This window comes from Erythrolamprus reginae, chromosome 3 (assembly GCF_031021105.1).
Source record: "Erythrolamprus reginae isolate rEryReg1 chromosome 3, rEryReg1.hap1, whole genome shotgun sequence".
NCBI classification, from domain to species: domain Eukaryota; kingdom Metazoa; phylum Chordata; class Lepidosauria; order Squamata; family Dipsadidae; genus Erythrolamprus; species Erythrolamprus reginae.
In genome coordinates this window covers 118,507,438-118,532,729 of record NC_091952.1, presented here as the reverse complement: position 1 = coordinate 118,532,729, position 25,292 = coordinate 118,507,438, and the positions used below count along the sequence as shown (strand labels likewise).

Below are 25,292 nucleotides of genomic sequence, written 5' to 3'. Positions count from 1 at the left end.
GTGTGCGTCTTCCTGAACTAATTACCCTGTAATTACGGGCGGTTGAAACACGCCGGCAGAACAGAGAGAAGCAACTTAGAACTAAGGATAAATTTCTTAACAGTTAGAACAATTAATCCGTGGAGCAACTTGCTTCCAGAAGTTGTGAATGCTCCAACACTGGAAGTTTTAAAGATGTTGGATAAACATTTCTCTGAAGTAGTGTAGGGTCTTCTGCCCAAGTAGGGGATTGGACTAGGAGACTTCCAAGGTCCCTTCCAACTCTGTTGTTGTTGTTGTTATTGTTGTTATTATTATTTTATTCACAAAAAACAGTAATACACAGCAAATGAGATTGATATGCTAGATTTTGTATCAAATATCACAACAACAACAATAATAATAATAATAGTTATTGTTTTTGTTTTTGTTATTGTTATTATTATTATTATTTACCCAAGATATAGATGTTTGCCACCATTGCAAATTATATTTTTGGATTGAGGTAGAAAAGCCTCATAATTTTAGTTTAGTTTGGCAATTTCAGAGATACAATAGGGCTCTTACCAAATCTGATTTAAGTTTTGTAGGCCACAATGAATAGAATGACAGGAAGAGAAGGAGAAAGCCAGTACAGTGTTCCCTCGATTTTTGCGGGTTCGAACTTCGCGAATAGCCTATACCATGGTTTTTCAAAAAATATTAATTAAAAAATACTTCGCGGGTTTTTTTCTATACCACGGTTTTTCCCGCCCGATGACGTCATACATCATCACCAAACTAATAATTTTTGCAAATAAATAACAAAATAAATAATTATTGTTAATAAATAATTATGTTTATAAATATCAGGATTACTAAGTGTCTTATTCAATGGTGAATACCAGTAATAATGGTGAGTAAATTGTTGTTAAGGGAATGGGAAATGGTAATTTAGGGGTTTAAAGTGTTAAGAGAAGGCTTGTGATACTGTCCATAGCCAAAAATGGTGTATTTACTTCCGCATCTCTACTTCGCGGAAATTCGACTTTCGCGGGCGGTCTCGGAACGCATCCCCCGCGAAAACTGAGGGAACACTGTATTCAAGAAAGTGCATAATCATTGGAAAGGAATTTAGTTTCCATCTTGGAATTTAGTTTTATCTTGACTACATGTGTCCTTTGTTTCTCTGTCTCAGGTATTGTATTTATGTATATTTGTGCAGCTTAAGTTGCTCAAATAAAAGTTTCCCTAAAAGAAAATCAAATTAAAATGTTTTATAGGTGGCACCTTCCACCAAATAGGATAGCAAAAATGTTCCCAAAGACTTCCCCATTATGTTGGAAATGTAAGAAGGAAATAGGGTCCTATTACCATCAATGGTGGACGTGTAGTAAAGTTAAGGTTTACTGGAAAATGATAGAAAGAATAATAAAAGAAATAGTAAAACAGGAGATAGAAATAACCCCGGAATTTTATTTACTGGGAATAACCAATCAGAAATATAAGAAAGAAATTTTGTATTTAGTTATTCATATTTTGACCGCGGCCAGGATAATATAGGGGCAAAATTAGAAAGGGGAAAATATTCCCAAAGAAGAATAAGTTATTAAAAAAATATTAGATTGCGCTGAAATGGATATGATGACAAAACGGTTAAAAGATCAAGAAGAAACAGAATTTTATGAAATATGGAACAAAGTGTATATATGGATAAACAAGAAGAAATAATAAAAAGTTAAAATAAACAAACAAATAAGAGAATTGTATTAGTAGAGATATGATTTAAGTGATGTTAGAATTAGTAGGGATAAGATTTAAGAGTTATGCTATAATTAGTTTACGCATGAAGACTTACTATAAAAAGTTAAACAAATTTCTTCTTTTCATTCAAAATAACAAATTGATTTTAAATATTATTTTTAAATGTATTCTTTTTTCTGTATTGAAATTTTACTTCTAGAATAAGCGGGGAAGATATGTTTTTATGTTAAATGTATGTTTGTCAGTTTTGTCTATTTTATGAAAATTAATAAAATTTATGAAAAAATAAATAAATTGCTCAAATAAAAAGTGACAATAAATTATGACTTATTATATTATTTTATTCCTATTTCTTCTCTTTTCTTCTTTCTTCGATATATTTTCTATGAGTATATCCTCTATAATCTTCATTATGTATTTACTATATGTAAACCCAATATAACCCTCATTGTGTAAAGGACAAAATCAATCAATCAATAAAAATAAATAAATATTACAGTACCAAGGAATCTTAAGTTTACATATTGCCCCTCTGTTGAGCTATGATGAGATTCAATGCCTTTGGTTCCATTTTTGATACATCATTTATCCAGAGACAGAATTTAATTAAATTCTTCTATATTGAAATAAGCCAGCTTTAAACTAAAGGGTATGAAATAAAGTTGTTCTGACAAATTATAACTTATCACAGTTTAGGTTTCTAATGTATTCTTAAACTGTAGCTAGAGTGAAATAGGAATAGTTGTATTATGAAAAGTAGGGGATAAAAAGCCCAAGATTAACTGGTCCTCATTTTATTCCAATATAGTCAGTATGTTTCTCTTGCTAGATCCTTCTATTAAAACAGTCTTGTATTATCTTGCGGCATATTATGGATCCATATCATTGCAGTATTTTTAAAATGTCAATAATCCTCTTTCCACAATCATTTTCAATTGATGGTTGTTATAACTAATTACAAAAATCAAATAGAAATAAAATTCAGAAGTTGATTAAAATTAAAACATGCTTATTTATCAAGATAACACAATCTAGTAACAAAATTGTAACTAGTATTTTTTAATTGTGGGTAGGGAATTTTTTTCAGATAGTCCATGACTCTCAGCCCTAAAGCTATGAATGATTTCTAGGACATTATGTTGATATTTGACAGATAAAATAGCAAAAGCCAATTTTCTTCAACTATATTTGTAATTCTGTTTGGTTATCTTAATGTCTATCTATGCACCTAAGTATTTAATAATACAGTGAATTAGTTTGTAAATTTTATTTTAATTTTATTTATTTTGAATTCCACCTTTATTATTTTTATAAATAACATATCCAATACACTTCCTATTTTCTCCAACACAACAACCCTGTGAGGTGGATTGGACTGAGAAAGAGTGACTGGCCCAGAGTCGCCCAACTGGCTTTCAGAGCTACCGTAAGTCAGGACTTGAACTCACACTCTCCTGCTTTGTATCCTGGTGCCTTAACTGTTAACTGCCACATCTGGTAGTTTACAGTTTAATAGATCTGGGAAATAAATTAATTGCCTGAAATCCCTCTTTTTCATGTCGTTGTTAAGAGACTGCTTTGAAACATACTTTTTCAGGTTTCTCTGTATTTCACGATGGGAATTAAAATAAAATTAAAGAGACTAAAGATCTAACCAGGTATACTGTAGGAAGTCCGGAAAAGTCATCTCAGTTGTAACAAAAGAAATAGAGTGGAAATAATTTTAAACTGGTTCACACCAGCAATCCTTCGTGAACTATTAACTGTTCAGATCTAGTCACAAAACATTATTCTGAGGAGAAAAGGTTTAGTGAACCCTGGAAATTGGATTTGATTTATGCAAGAAAATCTGCCTTTTCACTGCTTGAGATTTTCTATGGAAGAAAGCCACAGCCTTTTACCAAACGGTTTCTAAGGAAACATCTTATAGGCGAGCATCTGAAAACAATTTGGTTGTTAATGAGAAATAGTTCTCCCAACGGTGGGAAAGTGTTGAGTGAAAGAAAAGACTTCAAGATTTTGGCACTTTCTCCAGAAAGACGCTTGAAAATAAAAGTGTGCTGCTGCTGTAGCAAAAGCTTATGAGTGGGCTTTCATTACCTGCTTTTCAATTGTCTCTGCTCTGGTTTCAGATTTATTTATCAATTTTTTTCATTTGTTTATGTATTTATTTATTTATTCAATTTCTATGTCGCCCAACTCCCTTGGGACTCTAGGCAGCTTACAGGGAAAATATAAAACATCAATAATAGTACAAAAACCTCTAAAATCAGTTTTAAAATAATTCTCCGGGTCCCGTCGACTAAACAATGTCATTTGGCGGGACCCAGGAGAAGAGCCTTCTCTGTGGTGGCCCTGACCCTCTGGAACCAGCTCCCCCCAGATATCAGAGTTGCCCCCACCCTCCTTGCCTTTCACAAGCTCCTTAAAACCCACCTCTGTCGTCAGGCATGGGGGAATTGAAATTTTTTTTCTCCCTCCCCCCTAGGCTTATAGAATTTATACATGGTATGTTTGTTGGTATGATTGGTCTCTTAAATTGGGGTTTTTTAGATTACTTTTTTAATATTAGATTTGTTACATTGTTTTTTTATTGTTGTTAGCTGCCCCAAGTCTTCGGAGAGGCGCGGCATACAAATCTAAATAAACTAAACTAAACTAAACTAAACTAAGCTTTAAAATAATTTACAATACAAAGAGTTAAACCCCTGCATTCGATTCATGGTTGGACCTCACTGGTTACCATCATAAGATCAATGGCCCCAGGCCTATCAGAAAAGCCAGCTCTTTACCACTTTCCGGAAAGCCAATAGGGTAGGGGCAGTCCGGATCTGAAAAGGTAGCTGGTTCCAGAGAGCCGGGACAGCCACAATGAAGGCCGTCCCCCGTGGACCCGCCAGCTGACACTATTTAACTGACGGGACCCAGAGAAGATCAACTCTGTGGGTCCTTACCGGTCTCTGAGAAGTATGAGGTAGAAGGCGCTCTCAAAGATAACCTGGCCCTGAGCCGTGTAGGGCTTTAAAGGTAATAACCAATATCTTGAATTAAGCCCGGAGACCAATAGGGAGCCAGTGCATCTCACGGAGGATTGGTGAAATGTGAGTGTACCTAGGTGCACCCACAACCACTCACCCGGCTGCATTCTGGATCAGTTGTAGTCTCCGAACACGCTTCAGGGGTAGCCCCATGTAGAGTGTGTTGCAATAATCCAACCATGAGGAGACAAGGGCATGAGTGACTGTGAGAAGAGCCTCCTGATCCAAGTAGGGGCGCAATTGGTGCACTAGGCGAACCTGTGCAAAGCTTTCCCCTCCTTCCTATAGAGATCTCCTCCTCCTGTACATAATATTTTTTTTGGGGGGGGGGACTGCTTTATGCTTGCTTTAAAAAAGGAAAAAAAAGTTGAAAATTGGCAGTATGGAACATGGTCTCTGATCTGGGTCCTTTAACATTCACTGTTACTATGCCCTTGGAAGTTTGTTCTTCAGGAAGAATCATAGAGATGAAAGATGATATAAACACTACGGTAATTTTATACTTCAATGCTAAGACATTGTATGGTTTGTTTGGTTTTGGCATGTTGTACTGTGTGCAACTATGGTTTCTAAGGCATGGTTTATGACTTAATATATAAAATCAGTTGCAGGAAGTCCTCGACTTAGGACCATGATGTCCATTGCTAAGTAACAATTTCCTCATTTGTTAAGTGAGTTTTGCCTCGTCTTACAACTTTTCTTTCCATAGTTGTTAAGTGAACCACTGCAGTTGTGAAGTTAGTAACATGGTTGTTAAGTGAATCTGGCTTTCCCATTGACTTTGCTAGCCAGAAGATCCCAAAAGGTGTTTGCATGACCCCAAGACCCAACAACTGTCATAAATATGAGTCAGCTGTTGAACATCTGAATTTTGATCACGTAACCATGGGTATGCTGCAATTGTAAGTGAAAGTCACTGTTTTCAATGCCGTTGTAACTTTGAATAGTCACTAAATGAAGTTTCAGGACTACCTGTATATGTTAAATGGCTTAACATAATTGGTAGGTATTCATTCTGCTCCTAAGACTTATGTAAGGAAAAACTTTCCTACTTCAGTCCAATCTTCTTAATATCTAGCAGGAAGTCCTAAATAATAGTTAGTCCCACTTGTAAAATAACCCTCAGAGCAGCTCCAACACAGCCATAATACGTAGCTAGAGTAGCTATTTTCTCTGTTTTTCCTGCAGTTTCGATGGATATTGCAATTAATTACAAAAATCAAATAGAAATAAAACTCAGAAGCTGATTAAAATTAAAAACATGTTTATTTATCAGGCTAATCTGATTTAGTAATAAAATTGTGACTAGTACTTTTTAATTATGGTGAATTTTCTTCAGATCGTTCATGGCTCTCAGTCCTAAAACTATGAATGATTTCTAGGGCACTGGTGGCAGAGTGGTTAGAATGCAGTACTGCAAGCTACTTCTGCAGATGGCTGGCTACCTACAGTTTGGCAGTTCGAGTCTCACCAGTTCAAGGTTGACTAGGCCTTAAAATGAGGACCCAGATTGTTGGAGACAATATGCTGACTCTGTAAACCACTTAAAGAGGCCTGTAAAAACACTGTGAAGCAGTGTATAAATCTAAGTGCTATTGCAATTTGACAGATACAATAGCAAAGGCCAATTTTCTTCAACTATGAGGTTTTTATATTCCTATAAGTCGCCTTGAGTCCCCATGTGCAAATAGGTAGCAATATAAATTTCCTTAAATAAATAAATATTTGTAATTCTGTCTGATTATCTTAATGTCTGTTTATGTGCTTAAGTATCTGCGTATCTAATAATATACAATGAATTTGTACATTTTTATTTTATTTATTTTGTATTCCACTTTCCTCCCATTTTCTCACCAGTGGTTGCCAGAATCCTATCTGATATTCAGATAGAGAAAATTCTTGGATATTTTTATTACCTTCTGGCAAGGCCTGAAAGGGTGGATGAGGTGCTTGCCCAGGCCTTTATCAAATGAAGAGAGGCTTCAAAGAGGTTTTTCCTTTATGGTTGTTTCTTTGGGTAATTGCAAGGCTCCTCTTTTTTGCTGAGATTTGGGGGACATTACAGATGGCTGGGCTCTCACACGGTGAGAATGTGGTGGGAGTAGGGATGATGAACTTGATGGAGAAAAGCAAATGCTGTTGCCTTTATTTTTTGGCTTCAGCATTCTGTGAACCCTGCCATGGTACTTTATTAATAATGCCTTATGCTTTAGCACCACATGATCTTGGCCAATTGTTAAAAAATCATATTAAACAAAATAAATCTCAGTGTGATGTGTGGAGGCAGTCTACAGATTATTATTATTATTATTATTATTATTATTATTATTATTATTATTATTTATTAGATTTGTATGCTGCCTCTCTCCATAGACTCGGGGCGGCTTACAGCAATGATAAAAGCAATATATAATAACAAATCTAATAGTTGGAATCTAAAATAACAATAATACATTTAAAAAGTCTAAAAAACAAGAAACCCCAATATATAAAAACATACATACAGTCATCATACAAAAAAACCTACATAGGCAGGGAGAGATGTTTCAGTTCCCCCACGCTTGACGGCAGAGGTGGGTTTTAAGGAGTTTACGAAAGGCAAGGAGGGTGGGGACAGTTCTAATCTCTGGAGGGAGCTGATTCCAGAGGGTCGTAGCCGCCACAGAGAAGGCTCTTCCCCTGGGTCCTGCCAAACGACATTGTTTAGTTGACGGGACCCGGAGGAGACCAACTCTGTGGGTCCTAACCGGTCGCTGGGATTCGTGCGGCAGAACTTATCACCATTTGTTTAGTGACCGATCAAAGATAGCTTTAAAAAGTGGCTTATGGCCGGTTCTCATACTTATAACTGCTGTAGCATCCACACAGTCACATGATTGTGATTCAAGCAATGAACAAACAAGAAGGCATATCTAAATGGTAGTTACAGCATCCAGCACCCTGCATGTGTATAAATGGTCATGGCAGAGTTCCAAATAGAATCCGAAAATTAAATCAGAGTCCGAGGCATGACCTTCCTCAAAGTTCCAATTTATTAACAGAGCCATATTAGCACAACTGGAGAAACCCAAATCTGAAGTCCCGTGGCTTTCGCCACCCAATTTAAAGTTCATTCCCTGTCCTCAAACCCACATGTTCCATCACATAGTCCACTCTGGTTCTGTTAACATGTCCGATCCTCCTATCAACTTCCGGGCAGGTGCTGAGCAAAGGATGACCTTGAGTATCTAAAAGGAATTGTATTACTTGATGGCCAAACTTCCTGTCCCAATCGTACTCATAAGTAGAGGATTACTTGTACCTATTTGTTAAAATACTGTTTGAAAGCACATTTAAAAATAAGGGGTTTTTTGCTCCTTGGGAGGGGTATTAAGTTATCAATATACAATGAATGAACAGGAAGGCATATCTAAGACATGTCAGACAAGTCCTTTGTATTAAATGTATATTTTAAATGTATAAAATGTAGATTTTAAGTACAAGGGACAAGTATACATATACATTAAATGTATATTTTAATACAAGGGACAAGTAAAAAGAACTGTCACAAAATCTCACAATAATGGCTCATGCTTTTCCTAAATTATACACAAAATAATTAAATGGTGAAAGTCTTGCAAAACTGCCCCAGTATAGCATATGGTTTGCCTGAAAAATATTAGTTTTACGAGATGGAAACCACTATTAAATGTTTTTTTTTAAATAATTTGACTCTTCAGATGCCATCTAGGAGTGTTGTGGTTGTCATACTGCTGGCCTCTGTTATACATTCTTGTAGAGCAAAGGAAAAGTTTCAATTGGAATCTTCATTTAAGTCATTCCTGTACATTTATTAAGATATTTGTGTGTAATTCAGGAAATTCCCATAGGAGATAGCTAAGCCCTGGAATCAATCTTCCATTTCCCTTGAAGTTTTGTCACAATTCATTGGAAAGATGTGCAGTGATGACAACACTGTTTTCTCAAAAGCATTTCATTTCATTATGGGGTGAAGTTACTATTTGCAAAAATCCTGTTTTTCCAGACACACGTGTAAAAAACTGCTATAACAAGGCACTCCTATCAGCAGGGCTTTGCAAACAGCTATTACAACCCAGTCTTAGGAAGGAATTTTCTGAGGGCTGGTTTTGTTTGCTAAATTCTATTGACAGTTTCAAATATTTTCTGGACTAGTGCACTTGAATGAAGAAATAGCTTCGCTCCTTTGACAATCTGACATTCAGAACGTCAAGATTCATTTCTAAATACCATAAAGCCACACATCGCACATGATAACACGTCATGGCTTGCTTTGTTAGGAAAAAAAAGCCACTGGTCCTAATGACCTTTTCATAGTGCTGGGCGAGGCAAGTTTTTATGTGTGGTTAGATGAACTTGCTTTTGAAGCATCAGCTCTGCTAGAGAAATCGCAGCCCTTTGATTTTAATTAAAATGTCATTTCTTATACATTATTGATTTACTAAATGCAAGATAAGATGGTTTAAACAAAAACTAACGGAAAGTTGGTTCCTATTTTTAAGACAGTGTTTTTGATTTAGGAATAAGTTTCTTAAACAAAAAAAGAAGCTTGAAAAGTCAAGTGATGTTTTGTGAAAGCATTCCTATGATGCCTGAATGTTAAGTAACTCAGAGGAAAGCAAACCCCATTGCTAGGGGCCTGTGGAACTGAAGGATAGCACAATCAGGCCTTATCCATCAGACAGAAAATGGAGTACAGTATTTCTTTCTGAAAAATCATGCAAGGAGATCAGGCTGATCCTGCCTCACTTTTTTATCCTCTACCAGGAAACCACCATAAGATCTATAATCAGAATGTGTTTTTCCCTTTTGTTTTTGTTTTTTTAACCCTTTTATGCCAAAGTTTTAAAGATATGAAGTTGAGATCAGGACTGTCTTCTCTTTATTACCTGAAATATCAGGCAAAAATAGTTTAAATTAATAAGTGCCAAATTTATTTTCCATTTTACATATCCAGGTTCTGCAAAGACCTTTCTCTGATGTTGACTATCAGGTAATATTATTCAGGATTAAAGCAACTCAGATAATTATCCATAGGTTTCCTTAGCACACATCCTGTTTTTTAGGCAAACAAAGAACTTCCAGAGGATAAATACCTAAGTTATGATTCTGAATTGCTGTAGGAAACACAATAGTTAAAACGTTTTACGCTTTTCAGCCAGGAAATTAATTCTGAGAGCTGAAAAACAGTAATGGCCTATTCATAGCAGAAGTCAAGTAAATGTATAAAACTTTATGGAGCTGTTGAAAAATTAACAGACAGCCATTTTCATTTATACATAGCGCTGTTGAGATTAGTGAATTATTAGACATAATTAGGATTTAATGCCACACAATTTTATTTTCATTTCTATTTGTAAAACTTTCAGAGGGATTCTGCAAGGGTTTTATTTTCCACATGAAACTTTTTTCTTTTAAACTTCAACAAGTACTAAAAGCAAACAACCAGATTTTGGAGAAAAACCTAAGACAATAAACATTGCATAAGGCCATGTGAGATCTCTAAAAATCTGCTCGCAGATGATAACAGAGATTTGGGGTTTTTTGTAGTTTACTGGTATTTAAAAAGGAAATGTGTCTTTGTACTAAATTAAGCATTGTAGCAGACTCTTCTGCATGTTTCTACAGACATTTACTCTGTTTATTTTCTACCTAAATACTGTACTGTATATGCATGGTTTTTTAAAAATGAGTCAAATCATTAAAATATGAATTTTCCATAAAGGACATTAGCATTTGTGTGTTTAGCCATTAAACAAGTGAAAAAGAAAAGGGTCCAGAATTGAAGCTATATTCCTACATCTGATTTGGGCTAAATTTGGATTAAAGAGATTTTTTTGGTGGGGATGGGGAGAGAAAGATTCCTGCAGGTAGCATCTCAACCACAAGATGCTGCCAGCTGATCCCAGAGGTGATATCCAAGACCCATCCTAGATGCCTTGTGGCTGCTGTGCAACTTTTAAATTAAAATTCTGCTGTAACTGTGTGACTTTCCAGGCAGCCTTTGTTAACTGGAATGTGGTTAATCTAGACTCAAAATAAAGTGAAATTTTAGGGAAATCAAGTTGAAGGTGGGTAGATGGTTGCTTGGCAACCCCCGAAGCCTCTTCTTGCTTCCAGATCCAACATGAAACATTAGAATTGCATTGTTGGCACTCAAGGACTATATACTTGACTTACTTTAATAATAGTGTGAATTTAAAACAAAAAAATGAGTTGAATATCACTGATTGTTTTGGGTTGCTTGGGTTGAAAAGTAATAAGGCCATATTTTAATTTACCGGTACTATTTTACTATTTACTATTTACTAATTTACTATTCAGAATTTAATTTAATTTATTAGATTTATAAGATTTATTAATTTATTAGATTTATACAATTTATTAGATTTATAGGGATCTCTTTATACATATATTACGTAACTAAATATTCTAAAATGCAAAAAATGTTCTGATCTCCCTCCCCCCCCTCTCTCTCCCCCCTCTCTCTTTGCCTTGTATTTTCTTATTGGAATCTGTGATGTGTAAATCTCTCTGAGAAGATTTTCAAGACCTTTAAAGGAACCCATTTATTCTGTTTTCTTAGAAATGACAATTTGAATTGGAAACAAATGCAGTAGTTACAACCTAATTTCATTGGCACTGATATCAATTTATTAATTGGGATGGATTTGTTATGTACAAAGTACGGTATTTTTCCTTTAATTTATCATTAGTGTCTTTATGAAACATGTTCATTATTGATACGACCTGACTTCCTTTATAACATTCATATTGCATTTAATTACATGTATAGGCAGTTCTTGAGTTATGACCACAATTGAAGCCAAAATTTATGTTGCTGTGAAACATTTGTTAAGTGAATTTGCCCCATTTTATGACTTTTCTTTCCATTGTTGTTAAGTGAATCATTGTGTTGCATTTGTTAAGTTAGTAACATGGTTTTTAGGTGAATCTGGATTCCCCATTGACTTTGCTTGTCAGAAGGTCATAAAAGGGGATCACATGAACCCCGTGACACTGCAATGGTCATAAATAAGAACTAATTTCCAAGCATCTGAATTTTGATCATGTGACCGTGGGGAACTGCAATGGTTGAAAGTGTGAAAAACGGCCACCTTCTTCAGGGCTGTTATAACTTTGAACTGTCACTAAATGAACTGTTGTAAGTCGAGGACTACTTGTACAGTACACTGTAGTCTGATATACAGTATTGAATATCCAATGAAACTTCTTGAAATTGAATTTACCAAGGTTATTATTTTTGTTTTTTCACCTGTGTTATTAATCATACAAAGAACACCATTTTTTTTATTATTCAAAATGTAAGAGCAGAATTCACTTTGGGAACTTTTTCAATCCTCTCCCCCAATTTTTCTGTTATTTTGTTTTTCTCTTAAAATTAATTAAGTTAATAAAAAAAGGTAAGGACAAAAATTTAAGGCTTCTCTGTGGATTATATTATATGCTTATTTAATCAGGGTAGATTTGGAGTCTAGGAAACCCCTCAGATTTATTTATTTATTTATTTATTTATTTATTTATTTATTTTGTTAGTTAGTTAGTTAGTTAGTTAGTTAGTTAGTTAGTTAGTTAGTTAGTTAGTTAGTTAGTTAGTCCAATACATAATACACATTGAAGAGAATAGATATGTAATATATATATAGTGTATATATATATTTACACTAGGTCTCTCTAGGGCAGTGGTTCTGAACCTGATGGTCGGGACCCCTTTGGGGGTCGAACAACCATTTCACAGGAATCACTTAGGACCATGGGAAAAGACAAATTTCCCATGGTGTTAAGAACTAAAGTTTCTATTCTGGCACCTTGGAACATATTTTTACAATCTGACCAATCAGGTGTTTACAGTGGAGGTGTCCCTCTGACCTTTCTGACAATCAGAAAGCTCTGTTGGGAGAATTGGTGCTAGACCTATGGTTGGTGTCACCACAACATGAGGAACTGTATTAAGGGGTCGTTGGCTCATGGCATTAGAAAGGTTGAGAACCACTGCTCTAGGGGTACTGTAATTTCATCCAGCATCAAGGATGACATAATCATGGAACTGGTGGTCCCCCAAAACCAGAGTCACTAAGTCTTACCAGGGTTCAGAGGAAGCCTGTTGTTCCCTATTAAGACTTTCTCTAACACAATGCTCCTTCTTCCTCCTATTTTCTCCACAATTTAACACAACCTGGGAAATAAATTGGGCTGAGAGCAGGGAGATGGTTCCTCCTGGTTCGGACCGGCTTACCCGAGCTGGTAGCGACCTGCTGGTGATGTCACAGACCCAGTTCAGTTGGTGTCAGTCCATGGATGCCACCATCTTTTTTAAAAAAATGATTTTAAAAAATAATTTCTGAGCATGCGCAGAAGCTAAAATTCCGGCACTGTGCATGCGTTTGCAATCTTGTTTTTGATGGGGTTTTTATTTTATTTTTTGGCACTGCGCATGCACCCACGCGGCACAGGAGGAAGCGAACCAGCAATGAAGTAAGTTAGAACCCACCCCTGACTGAGAGAGAGTGATTGGTTCAAAGTCACCCAGTTGACTTTCATGCCCAAATCCAGACTAGAACCCATGGTCTCCCCATTTTTACTAGGCGACACTGGCTTGTGTTACTACTTGGGAGCCGCCTTTCCTTCATGTGAGCCAGAGACGCTTCATCACCGCATAGTGAGAATAGAAAGGAAATGTGCAATAGGGGAGAGGGATGTTAAATCACTAGTGTAGAACTATGGAGGGGTGTGCATGCATGTGTGTGTCTGTTTGTGTAATCTGAGGAAGTGGATAGAAAACAAAGGATGAAAGACTCCAACATTTCATAGGAGTGGGTGAATAGGGAAAGATAGTGGGAAGGTAGAATGATGTGCGGGGAAAAATAGGTCTGGGTATCTTCACTAGTTTCCTTTTAACTATAAAAGGGGAGATAACCTAAAAAGTAAAGGGTTATGTCTCACTTTTACACATTTTCAATGTTATGTCCAGTGTTCCCTCTAATTTTTTTTGGGGGTGGGCGGAAAAGTATAGTGTCTGAGCGGCAGTCCCCTCGGGACTGGGCGGCACAGAAATAATAAATAAATAAATAAATAAACAAACAAACAAACAAATAAAAAACCCACCCTGTTTTGCCTCAGAAAATTTCAAAATAAAATACTGTACTGTACTATGTGTCTATAACAGTGAGCTCATAATAGGGCAACTCTATCAATATCAAAATGCCACTTAAATAGTTGAGCTAGTTTCAAACTAGATTTTAATTTTCTTTCTCTCTTCCTTACTCCCATTCTTTTTCTTTCTCTTTTCCTTCCTCTCTTTTTTCTATCTGTTTCTCTCTCTTCCTCTCTCTCTCCTTCCCTCTCACTCTTTCCCTCTCGGCTTCTGGGCAGCTTTGGAAAACTCTGAGTTGATGATGATTTTTAAGTGAGCGATTGCTCACTGCTCAGCTTAGAGGGAACTATGGTTATGTCAACATTTTAGTTTGGACAAATAACTAGCATAGATCAACCTTATTTTCCCCTTTCATGGATCTATTTTTAAGGAGAAAATAGGAGTGAATTAATGACAATTTCAGATGAGACCAAGCTTGGAATACGATTAAAACCAAAGCTCAGGAAACCATACATTGCGAAGTGAACAATCTCAGGAACTGGGCTAATACAATGGAAACTGGTAGTGCAAAGTTGTGCCTCTGAAAACATTTCTCAGGGTTAGTTTCAGAGATGGGTTCCTACCAGTTCTGACCAGTTCTTTAGAACCATTAGTAATTTGATGATGATGTCACGGAGCCGGTTCTATCGGTGTCTATGTAGGTACCGCCTAGAGGTGGGTTCCTCCTATTTTGGACTAGTTTGGCCAAACCGGTAGCAACCCATTGGTGATGTCATGATGGCAACATTCAACTGGATTGGTTGGTGCCTGTCTATGGAGGTCGCCATCTTGTTTTTGGGAATTGTTTTGGAATTTTTTTCAGGGGGAATTTTTTTCTGTTTTTCTTTTTTTTTCTGCACATGTGCAAAAGCTGACTTTCCGGCACTGTGTATGCATTGCCATCTTGTTTTTGGCTTTTGGGGGGCTATTTTTTGGATTTTGTGCTACTGCGCATGAGGTCACATGGCGCAAGGGAAAGCAAATCGGCAACAACGTAAGTTAGAACCCATCCTGGTGCCGCCATCTTGAATTTTGTTTCTGTGCATGCGCAGAAGCTATTTTTTGCTTCTCTACATGTGCAGAAGCTATTTTTTAATTGCTGTGGCTGCGCTTGCACAATGCACACACAAGGCAACCCTAAGCGAACTGCAACAAAAGGTATCCAGATCCCATCCCTGGTTAGTTTATATTACATAAAGCAGTGGTCACCAACTGATGGTCCACGGACCACTGGTGGTCTGCGAGAACATTTTGGTGGGCCAAGCGAAATCTTTGCATTTTTCTCAATTAGCCCAGCTGAAGTTCCATTGCCGCTCGCATTTCAGCGCTTTGACTCCCAGGGACAGAATGGGATTACATCAGCACCGCTACCTTGTTCCGGACAACAAGGACTGCACTCCTTTTTGCATGTTGTACCACCTGTAAAGTTGCATGTGCCACCCCCTATGGTAGAGTTTTCCAGCCCCACCACAGGGTGGTCCCATATTCCAGAGCTGTACTAATTACAGGACTGGCCCTTTGGTCATCCCAGAGCAGCTCCTCCACCCGTATTTCATATCTGTTCTGCCGGCGTGTCCCAACCGCCCGTAATTACAGGGTAATTGGTCCAAAAAGACACACACCACATGATCGAAGGAAAACCAAAAGTCTTTATCAACAGAAAAGCAGAAAAAAACTCCCTTTTTAAATGTCAAAGGGATTTTCTGGTACACACAAGGCACAGGTTAAATCCAATCCAATTTCTCACCCAGTAACTGGAAAATTGAGTCCAATTCCAAAGTACAGAAAGTCCATACACAATCTTGAACAGGGAAACAGCAAAACCACGATCTTGGCGAAACTATGAATCAGATAAACTTTCACGAGGCTAAATCAGCACGCTGTTCTTTTTATCTGTAGCACTAATTACAGCAGCCCCACCCAAGCACAAGTGGCCTCACTTATCTCCTGTAATAATCCTTCAGTTGTTCTCTCCTATGCATCACTCTACGCATGCGCGGGTCTGTCATAAGTTCTTGTTCAGAATCCAGGGATGATAAGGATGATTGATCTCCTCCTGGGCTGTTTGCCAAACTCCCCTCTTCCCTGTCACTCACGCTTCCTTGGTCAGAGGAGACTTTGTCGGCAGATTCTATCGGGAGCAAAACAGGCCTGTGGCATGTGGATGTTTCCCCCACCTCCACCTCCACATTCCTTGGGGCAGGAGCTGGGCCAGAGCCAACCACAACATATATCATAACCATCTGACATGAAAGTTGTAAGCTGAGGCACCCATGTGACTGGCCCAATTTTATGACCTTTACTGCAGCTATCATTAAGCAATCATTCATTGACTGCCACAGTTATTAAGTGAGACAACATAATAGTGAACCATAAAGGTGATCTGGTTGTCAGCTGCTCAAAATGCAATCCTGTGATGGGGGGGGGGGGTGATGAATTAAATCATAAATATGACTTTGAATGGTTGCTAAGTGACTGGTCACTAAACAAGAACTGTCTGTACAAGGCTATCAGATCTAATCTGTAAAGGTTGGAAGGTGGAACAGAATTGTTTATACTGTATACAGTATTTAAATTTCTTCTGCTGACATCCAGTGGTTGGCTGGAGTTTTGCAAACAAAACTTAGTAGTCCTAAGTCCTTAGTCTCCCCAAGTCCTGTAGGGAGAACAGGATGCTTGAACTGGTATGTATATGTGAACTAATACCCATGTTGTTGAGCTAGCTTATGGTTGGTAAATAATGAATTTATAAATTTGACAAATTCTGGCTTCTTCAGTAAACTATGCATGAACTAACAAAGGACTTTACATTGTAAGCCGACAGTGTTCTCAACCTGATTGCTTAGACAAGTGTAAGTACTGTATGAACCTCAATGTTAGTAACTACTTTAGTGAGTTAAAAAGTACATCAAACAGGTGGCCTTGAAAACTGGCTTTACTCAGAAGATTGAAATAGGAATTTGTGCTTCCCTAAATGCCGAAGTCTCTAGACAAGTGGCAGGAAAAAACAGCTGAAGGAAAGCATACGATAAGATAACTACAGCCTTCTACTCTTCGGGTCCAACATTCTTTATCTTACAAGCCTCCTGCTATTCCCCTCCTCAAGCTAAACCACTTCCTTTCCTGCTGGCATACATATTGCCCTTGATTTAAACCTCCAGCAAGTGCCAGGGTGGAACAGAACTATTGAACAGTTTGTCACCCTGTATCTCCACTTTACATATATCTAGAATTGCATTTTCTTATTCAGAGCAGGGAAAAGATTCTTATAATACAATTGCCAGGTTCCGTAACACAAATTATTGTGGGCATATAATTGTTCAGGACAGTTTTAGTCCACCTAGTAATTTGCAAGTGGATTGATCCATAATTTTCATCCGCACAGTATAGATCAGTGATTTTCAACCTTTTTTGAGCCGCGGCACATTTTTTACATTTACAAAACCATGGGGCACATTGAGTGGGGAGGGGGGGGGCGGCTAAAAAAAGTTTGGACAAAAAAAAATCTCTCTTTTCCTTTCTTTCGCTCTATTTCTCTCTCCCTCCCTCTTTCTCTCCCTTCCTCTTTTTCTCTCTCTCTCCATCCCTCTTTCTTTCTCTTTCTTCCTCTTTTTTGCTCTTTCTGTCTCCCTCCCTCCCTACCTCCCTCTGTCTCTCTCCCACCTTCCCTCCCTCCCTCTCTTTCTCTCTCTCTCTTTCTTTCTCTCTCTCTTGCTCTCTCTCTTGCTTGCTTTCTCTCTCTTGTTCTCTTTTTCTCTCTTGCTTTCTTTCTTTCTCTCTCTCTCGTTCTCTTTCTTTTTCTCTCCCTTTCTTTCTCTCTCTCTCTTGCTTTCTTTCTCTCTCTCATTTTCTTTCTCTCGCTTGCTTGCTTTCTCTCTCTCTTGCTCTTTCTTTCTCTCTCTCTCTCTTTCTTTCTCTCTCGTTTTTTTTCTCTCTCTGAGCTTTGCGGCACACCTGACCATGTCTCACAGCACACTAGTGTGCCGCGGCACACTGGTTGAAAAACACTGGTATAGATAATACTGCGCCAGGGAAATTGATCTCCCTTAATCACAAAAGGTGGATCTGATCAGGTATGGATTCCTCCTAGTTTGTACCAGATCTCCTGAACCATTAGTGATCCACTGGTGACGTGATGATGGCATCACAGATGCAGTTCGGTTACTGCTGGTCCGTGGGTGCCGCCATCTCTCTCTCTTTTAGAATTTTCAGCGAATTTTTCCGTCTTTGTATGACTTAGCCCGCCTGCCCGCTCCCAGTTCATACTGACCTTTATTTTTTCACCCAAAGCACAGCTGATCAGCTCCTCAGCTGTGTTTCGATCTGAATCCTGCTTCTGAGCATGCACAGAAATTAAAATGCATGAGGGGACACGTGCGTATGTGCAAGAGCGAAGCGTGTGTGCGCGAAATGTTGTGATGCGAAGATAAGTGGAACCCATCCTTGGATCTGATCTGCATCTTTAGGAAATTATTTATTTATTGGACAGGAAAAAAGTAACAATGAGATCTGAACAGCTTTACGTGAAGAGAGAGAAGGGGAGAAGAACAGTACAGGGACTCCTTCACTTATGGCCACAATTGAGCCTAAAGTTTCCATTGCTGAGCAAGGGCAAGGCAGTTAAGTGAGTTTTGCTCCATTTTACAACATGGTTTGCTATAGTCCTTACATGAATCATTCCACTAAGTGAATCTGGGTTTTCCCATTGACTTCGTTTGTCAAAAGCTGGTTGGAAAAGTTACAAATGGTGATCACATGACCCCGGGACAGTGCAACTGTCATAACTTTGTGCAGAGTCCCAAATTTGGTCATGTGACCACAAGGGTGCTGCAGTAGTTGTTAGTGTGGAAACTTGCTGTAAGTCAGTTTTTCAATGCCATTGTAACTTTGAATAGACACTACACGAATGGCTGTAAGTCAAGGACTACCAGCAGTAGTGAGTTGTACCGGTACAGTAAAGGATGCCATATTAGTAGCAATCGTTCTGTGTGCGCAGCTTCAGTTACATTACGTGCGCTTGTGTCCCAGCGTGTTTTTGCGTAGGCAAGCTAACCCAAGCTGCATGTGCAGCACACCAGTAGTGGCAGTAATAGGAATCCACCCCTGACTACCAGTAGTAAGCATAAATGGAATTATCTAGAGAAGCTTTGGGCTTCAAGAGAGGCAGAGAATCTTTGATCCTGCAATGGGACTTTCAGAAAAAGAACAAAAGTTTCAAAGTTGTAAAAAAATAGTACCTATCTTTTCCAGGTTGTTTGCTATATCAGAAAAAAAGGAAAGGAAGGGGTGAAGATTTAAAGGGATATAAAATGAAGTCAAAAGATATCTTATGATCCTGGAGGAAAAATAAAGGCCCATTCAAAATAGAATTTGCAGGATGCCAGAAAAGTACGTAGCTTAAAGCCCAATCCTATATATAGTATTGTCCCCTTAATATTTGTGTAAAATCACTTTTTTCCTACTTTATTTGATTTTTATCTATCTTATTTTATTCCATTTGTTCATTCTCTCATTTCATTTTATTAATTTCAATTTTTATATTGGTCTTTGATTTATAAATTTAAAAACACTGAAATAAGTTGCTCAAAACAGCTACGATAGAGAGATGACCCAAATAATGAAACCAAATCATTCCTAGTCAGTTCTTTCCATATGGTTCACTTTATACTTCTGTTAATTGTCTGTAGGAAATACAGAGCATATTAACAAAATAATGACATTTTTTCCCTCTGATATTTCAAGGAACATCCCATCAAGGTGGCTATTCCCACGAGGCAGTACTATACGCACTTCAGAAATGTGGCATTCGTCACATCGACACGGCAAAACGATATGGCTGTGAATCGCTCCTGCAGAAGGCTATCAAAGAGAGTGGAATAGAACGGGAGAATCTCTGGATAACAACCAAACTATGGCATGCTGATTATGGCTATGACAAAACAAAACAAGCCTGCTTGGAATCTTGCAACAGACTTGGGGTGGAATATCTAGGTAAGAAGCTGTTTATTTTAATATATATTCCTGTTCAGATTATTATAGTCATAAATCTTGGCGTACATTTAATATATTTTTCTTATTGCATCACCTGCAACAACATGCTTTTATAATTGCTCTGGATCATTAACCGGAATTTTTAGTAAGGAGATTATTCCTTTCATTGTTTAGGTAATCTCTTTACCATAAGAAAGAAAACATATCTTAAACAAGGATTGGAAGGTTATTAAGATAATTTGTCTGCTTAGTCTTGAATGATTGATTATGTGCCATCAAGTTCTTAGTGACTATGTAGTCTTAGTGACTACATAGATTTTTCTCTTGAATGATCTATTCCCCAACTGCTTCAGGTGCACCCATTGCTGCTGTATCCATTGTAATTAAGTCAATCTTTCTCAACATTATAGACTTCTTTAGAAATCAGGTCTTCACATCACATGATAATTGGACCCTGATCATTTCTGCCTTAATTGAGACTCTTGAGTTGATTTGTTCAATTATCATTTGTTTGGGGTTTTTTGACTATCCATTGTATTATTAGAACTCTTCTCCAACATGAACAAGTCTCAATAAGTTTTCTATCCTGTTTAACCTTAACATCAACGCTAATTGCTGTACTCTTAAAGTGCTCCCCTTCAGTTAAAACCGAAAAGAACTCAGTGATCTGCACTTCTCACCTTAAATCAGGGGTCTCCAACCCCAGGGCTGTGGCCCACTACCAGGCCATGACCTGTTTGAAATTGGACCTTACGAGCAGCTGGCTGGCACATGCACAAGCATGAACGGTGGGCTCACAAACATGTGCAAAGCTTGAGTTACATCAGCAGTAGCCAATGTGTACATATGCAGCTCAAATTGCATGAGTGGCAGGCTTGCTCCCCTCCCCTTTCCTCTGGGCTGCCAAGCAGTGAACATTGGAGGCCACTGCCTTAAATGATTGCCGCTGTTAATAGCAGCATTATTAGCAATGTTATCTGTTATAGCTCTTAAACTAGCATTTAGCTGCTTGCTGTCATAAAATCTCTAAAGAGCTAGAATACGTTCAGTCTTAGTGCCACTTAATGGGACCCACTGGTACTCAGGGATGGGTTCGACTTATCTTCGCCACTGGCTTGCATCTTGATGTTTTGTGTGCCCATAGACGCTCTGCTCGTGTGCATGGGTGTCCCCTAGGGCAGTATTTCCCAACCTTGGCAACTTGAAGATATTTGGACTTCAACTCCCAGAATTCCCCAGCCAGCGAATGCTGGCTGGGGAATTCTGGGAGTTGAAGTCCAGATATCTTCAAGTTGCCAAGGTTGGGAAACACTGCCCTAGGGCATAGAAACATAGAAACATAGAAGTCTGACGGCAGAAAAAGACCTCATGGTCCATCTAGTCTGCCCTTATACTATTTTCTGTATTTTATCTTAGGATGGATATATGTTTATCCCAGGCATGTTTAAATTCAGTTACTGTGGATTTATCTACCACATCTGCTGGAAGTTTGTTCCAAGGATCTACTACTCTTTCAGTAAAATAATATTTTCTCATGTTGCTTTTGATCTTTCCCCCAACTAACTTCAGATTGTGTCCCCTTGTTCTTGTGTTCACTTTCCTATTAAAAACACTTCCCTCCTGGACCTTATTTAACCCTTTAATATATTTAAATGTTTCGATCATGTCCCCCCTTTTCCTTCTGTCCTCCAGACTATACAGATTGAGTTCATTAAGTCTTTCCTGATACGTTTTATGCTTAAGACCTTCCACCATTCTTGTAGCCCGTCTTTGGACCCGTTCAATTTTGTCAATATCTTTTTGTAGGTGAGGTCTCCAGAACTGAACACAGTATTCCAAATGTGGTCTCACCAGCATTCTATATAGTGGGATCATAATCTCCCTCTTCCTGCTTGTTATACCTCTAGCTATGCAGCCAAGCATCCTACTTGCTTTCCCTACCGCCTGACTGCACTGTTCACCCATTTTGAGACTGTCAGAAATCACTACCCCTAAATCCTTTTCTTTTGAAGTATTTGCCAACACTGAACTGCCAATACAATACTCAGATTGAGGATTCCTTTTCCCCAAGTGCATTATTTTACATTTGGAAACATTAAACTGCAGTTTCCATTGCTTAGACCATTTATCTAGTAAAGCTAAATCATTTACCATATTACAGACGCCTCCAGGAATATCAACCCTATTGCACACTTTAGAGTCATCGGCAAATAGGCAAACCTTCCCTACCAAACCTTCCCCATTGTCACTCACAAATATATTAAAAAGAATAGGACCCAGAACAGATCCTTGTGGCACACCGCTTGTAACCTGACTCTGCTCAGAATACTCGCCATTAACAATAACTCTCTGATGTCTACGCTTCAGCCAGCTGCAAATCCATTGAACTATCCAGGGATTAAGTGCAATCTTCACTAATTTATCTATCAGCTCTTTATGTGGAACCGTATCAAAGGCTTTGCTGAAGTCCAGGTAGGCAATATCCACGACACCACCTTCATCCAACACCTTTGTGACATAGTCAAAGAAATCAATGAGATTAGTCTGACATGATTTGCCTTCAGTAAAGCCATGCTGATTTGGGTCTAATAAGTTATTGTTTTTTAGGTGCTGATTTATCCTCTTTTTGAGTAGAGTCTCCATCATTTTAACTACAACTGATGTCAAGCTAACTGGCCTGTAGTTACCAGCTTCTTCTCTACTGCCCTTCTTGTGAATAGGCACAACACTGGCCATTCTCCAATCCTCAGGAACTTCTCCTGTTAACAAGGATTGGTTAAACAAATCAGTCAGGGGGGTAGCAATGACAGATCTGAGTTCTTTAAGAACTCTGGGGTGGATGCCATCTGGACCCATTGCCTTATTTATCTTTAATCGTTCAAGTTCTTCTAAGACATCGGCTTCTAAGATCACTGGAGCTGAATCCGTACAGCTGGAAGCAATGCTATATCCCTCTATAGTATTATTTTGTAAGGTGTCTTTTGAGAAAACTGAACAGAAGTAGCTATTGAAATGGTCAGCGATCTCCTTATTCCCATTAATGCATGTATTATTCCCGGTACTAAGCTTCGTGATGCCGCAGTTTTTCTTCTTCTTATCATTAATATATCTGAAGAAGGTTTTATCCCCCTTCTTTACAGATTTGGCAATTTCTTCCTCTTTTGAGGCTTTAGCAGCATATATTATCTGTTTCGCCTCCTTCTGTCTCATTTTATATACCTCCCTATCAGCTATACTTCCAGACTCTTTATACCTCCTATAGGCAGCCTTTTTTCATTGACTATAGCCCTTACATCATTGCTAAACCATAGCGGTTTCTTCTTCCTTTTACCTTTAGTTATTTGTCTTACATTCAGTCCAGTGGCTTTTAAGATGGCCTTTTTTAATACAGTCCACTGGATGCTCGCTCCTGCCATTTTATCCCTCCCCTTTAATTCATTATCTAAATATTCTCCCATTGCATTAAAATTTGTTTTTCTGAAATCCAATACTTTGGTTGCATTATAGGATTGCTCACAATGAGTTTTTACATCAAACCACAAACATAGATGGTCACTGCAACCTAAATTTTCTCCCACCTTGACATCTGAAACCCAATTCCCATTCGTAAAAACTAAATCTAGAATATTCTCCCCTCTAGTTGGTGTCTTAACCAGCTGTGCCAGAGCTGCTCCTGTAAAGGCCTCTACTATATTCTTACTTTTGCATGTAAGGGCACTGGGGATATTCCAGTCAACATCAGGCATGTTGAAATCACCCATAACCACAATATCTCCCTTTACTGCCATTTGGGTAATTTCATCCACCATCTTGTTGTCATATTCCTCGGATTGCCCTGGAGGCCTATAGATCACCCCAATTCTAATGACAGAACCTTCTTTATTTTGCATGCAAATCCAGAGAGTCTCTAGATCTTGACACGTATTTTGAATTAGTGTTGTTTTTAGACTTTCTTTAATATAAATGGCTACTCCACCTCCCCTTCTCTCTATTCTATCCTTCCTATACAGTGTATATCCTGGTATGGATATTTCCCATTCATTAGAATCCTTAAACCATGTCTCAGTTATGGCAACCAGGTCCAAATTATCTCTAGATATTATGGCCATTAATTCACAGAGCTTGTTGCTCAAGCTTCGAGCATTTGTGCACATTACCCGAAGAACATTATTTTCGTTATTAGTTTGCCCCTTATCATCAACAACTACATCTATATTATTTGCAGCTCCCTTTTCATAAGCTTCCAAAAACTGCTTTATCCTCATTGGTCGGGGACAGAAATCACCCACATCAGTTACATCTCTGTCCCCTTTACCTAGTTTAAATGCCTGTCCAAAAAAGTTCTGAATTCCTCACTGAGCACCTGGGTACCTCTGTATGATGGATGCAAACCATCCCTCTTAAACAACTCCCTATTAGACCACCTACTGACATCATGACTTACATAGCCAAAACCTTCAGCTTTACACCACTGCCTTAACCACACATTAAACTCTCTGATACACGTTGTTTTATCCTCTTGGCCACAAACCGGTAACACCTCTGAGAAAGTCACTGAATCAGTTATTTTACCCAGCTCCACACTTAGACATTGAAAATCTCTTTTTACTACATTAACATTTCTCTGGGACAAATCATTTGTGCCAAGATGCACCACCACATCAACGGTATTACCTTTACTCACAGTCTTAACAATGTTTGTAATCCGCCTCCTGTCCCTGCTGGCAGTGGCCCCTGGGAGACACCTCAGCACCTTAACCACATCCTTGCTCTGTCCCAAATCAACACCTCTAACGGTCAAATCACCCACAAGAAAATGTGTCCTCTTTTTATTTCTACTAACTGTACTTGATGGTTTGGTGACATTTACGACAACTTCCCCTTTGAACATCCCCTCATTCTCTGCCTGAGGGACCTGGCTAATATCTCCAACATCCTTACTATTTAAATCCGCAAGAACACTATAGGAATTCGATACAGAGAGACCAAAATTGCTATGTTTTTGCTCAACTGCACGCAATCTTCCTGAACCGACAGTTGTCCACACAGCCCTCCTCCTTGGGGGGCGCTGTGGAAGTGGAGGCTGGACACATGGCTGCATTACAGCACGTGGCTGGGACAATCTTTCCACTTCTGACTGCAAGCTACAAACTAAGGACTGCAATCTAGAGATCTCGCCATCTAACCTAGATGTCCTTATGCAAAGAGGGCAGTACCCCAAGTTCCACAAGGTGCTACGGAAGACAACAGCCAAACAAATGTTACACTGCACCAAGCCAGTCATCTTAACAATGTATTGAAATACAAGTACTTAGCAGGAAAATCAACAACCCCTATTGCTACCAAACTTTGCTGATTTTGGTTTATAG

General features: G+C 38.3%; 1 protein-coding gene across 2 annotated transcripts in view; it reads left to right on the top strand.

Moving 5' to 3' along the window:
• LOC139164392 (uncharacterized oxidoreductase ZK1290.5-like) overlaps positions 1–25,292 on the top strand; it is a 114,197-nt gene that overhangs the window by 11,507 nt on the left and 77,398 nt on the right. For both annotated transcript variants that reach the window (XM_070746453.1, XM_070746451.1), the window contains exon 2: positions 19,675–19,923. In XM_070746453.1, the coding sequence (XP_070602554.1) occupies positions 19,675–19,923 (249 nt within the window). The remainder of the gene's footprint in view (positions 1–19,674; positions 19,924–25,292) is intronic.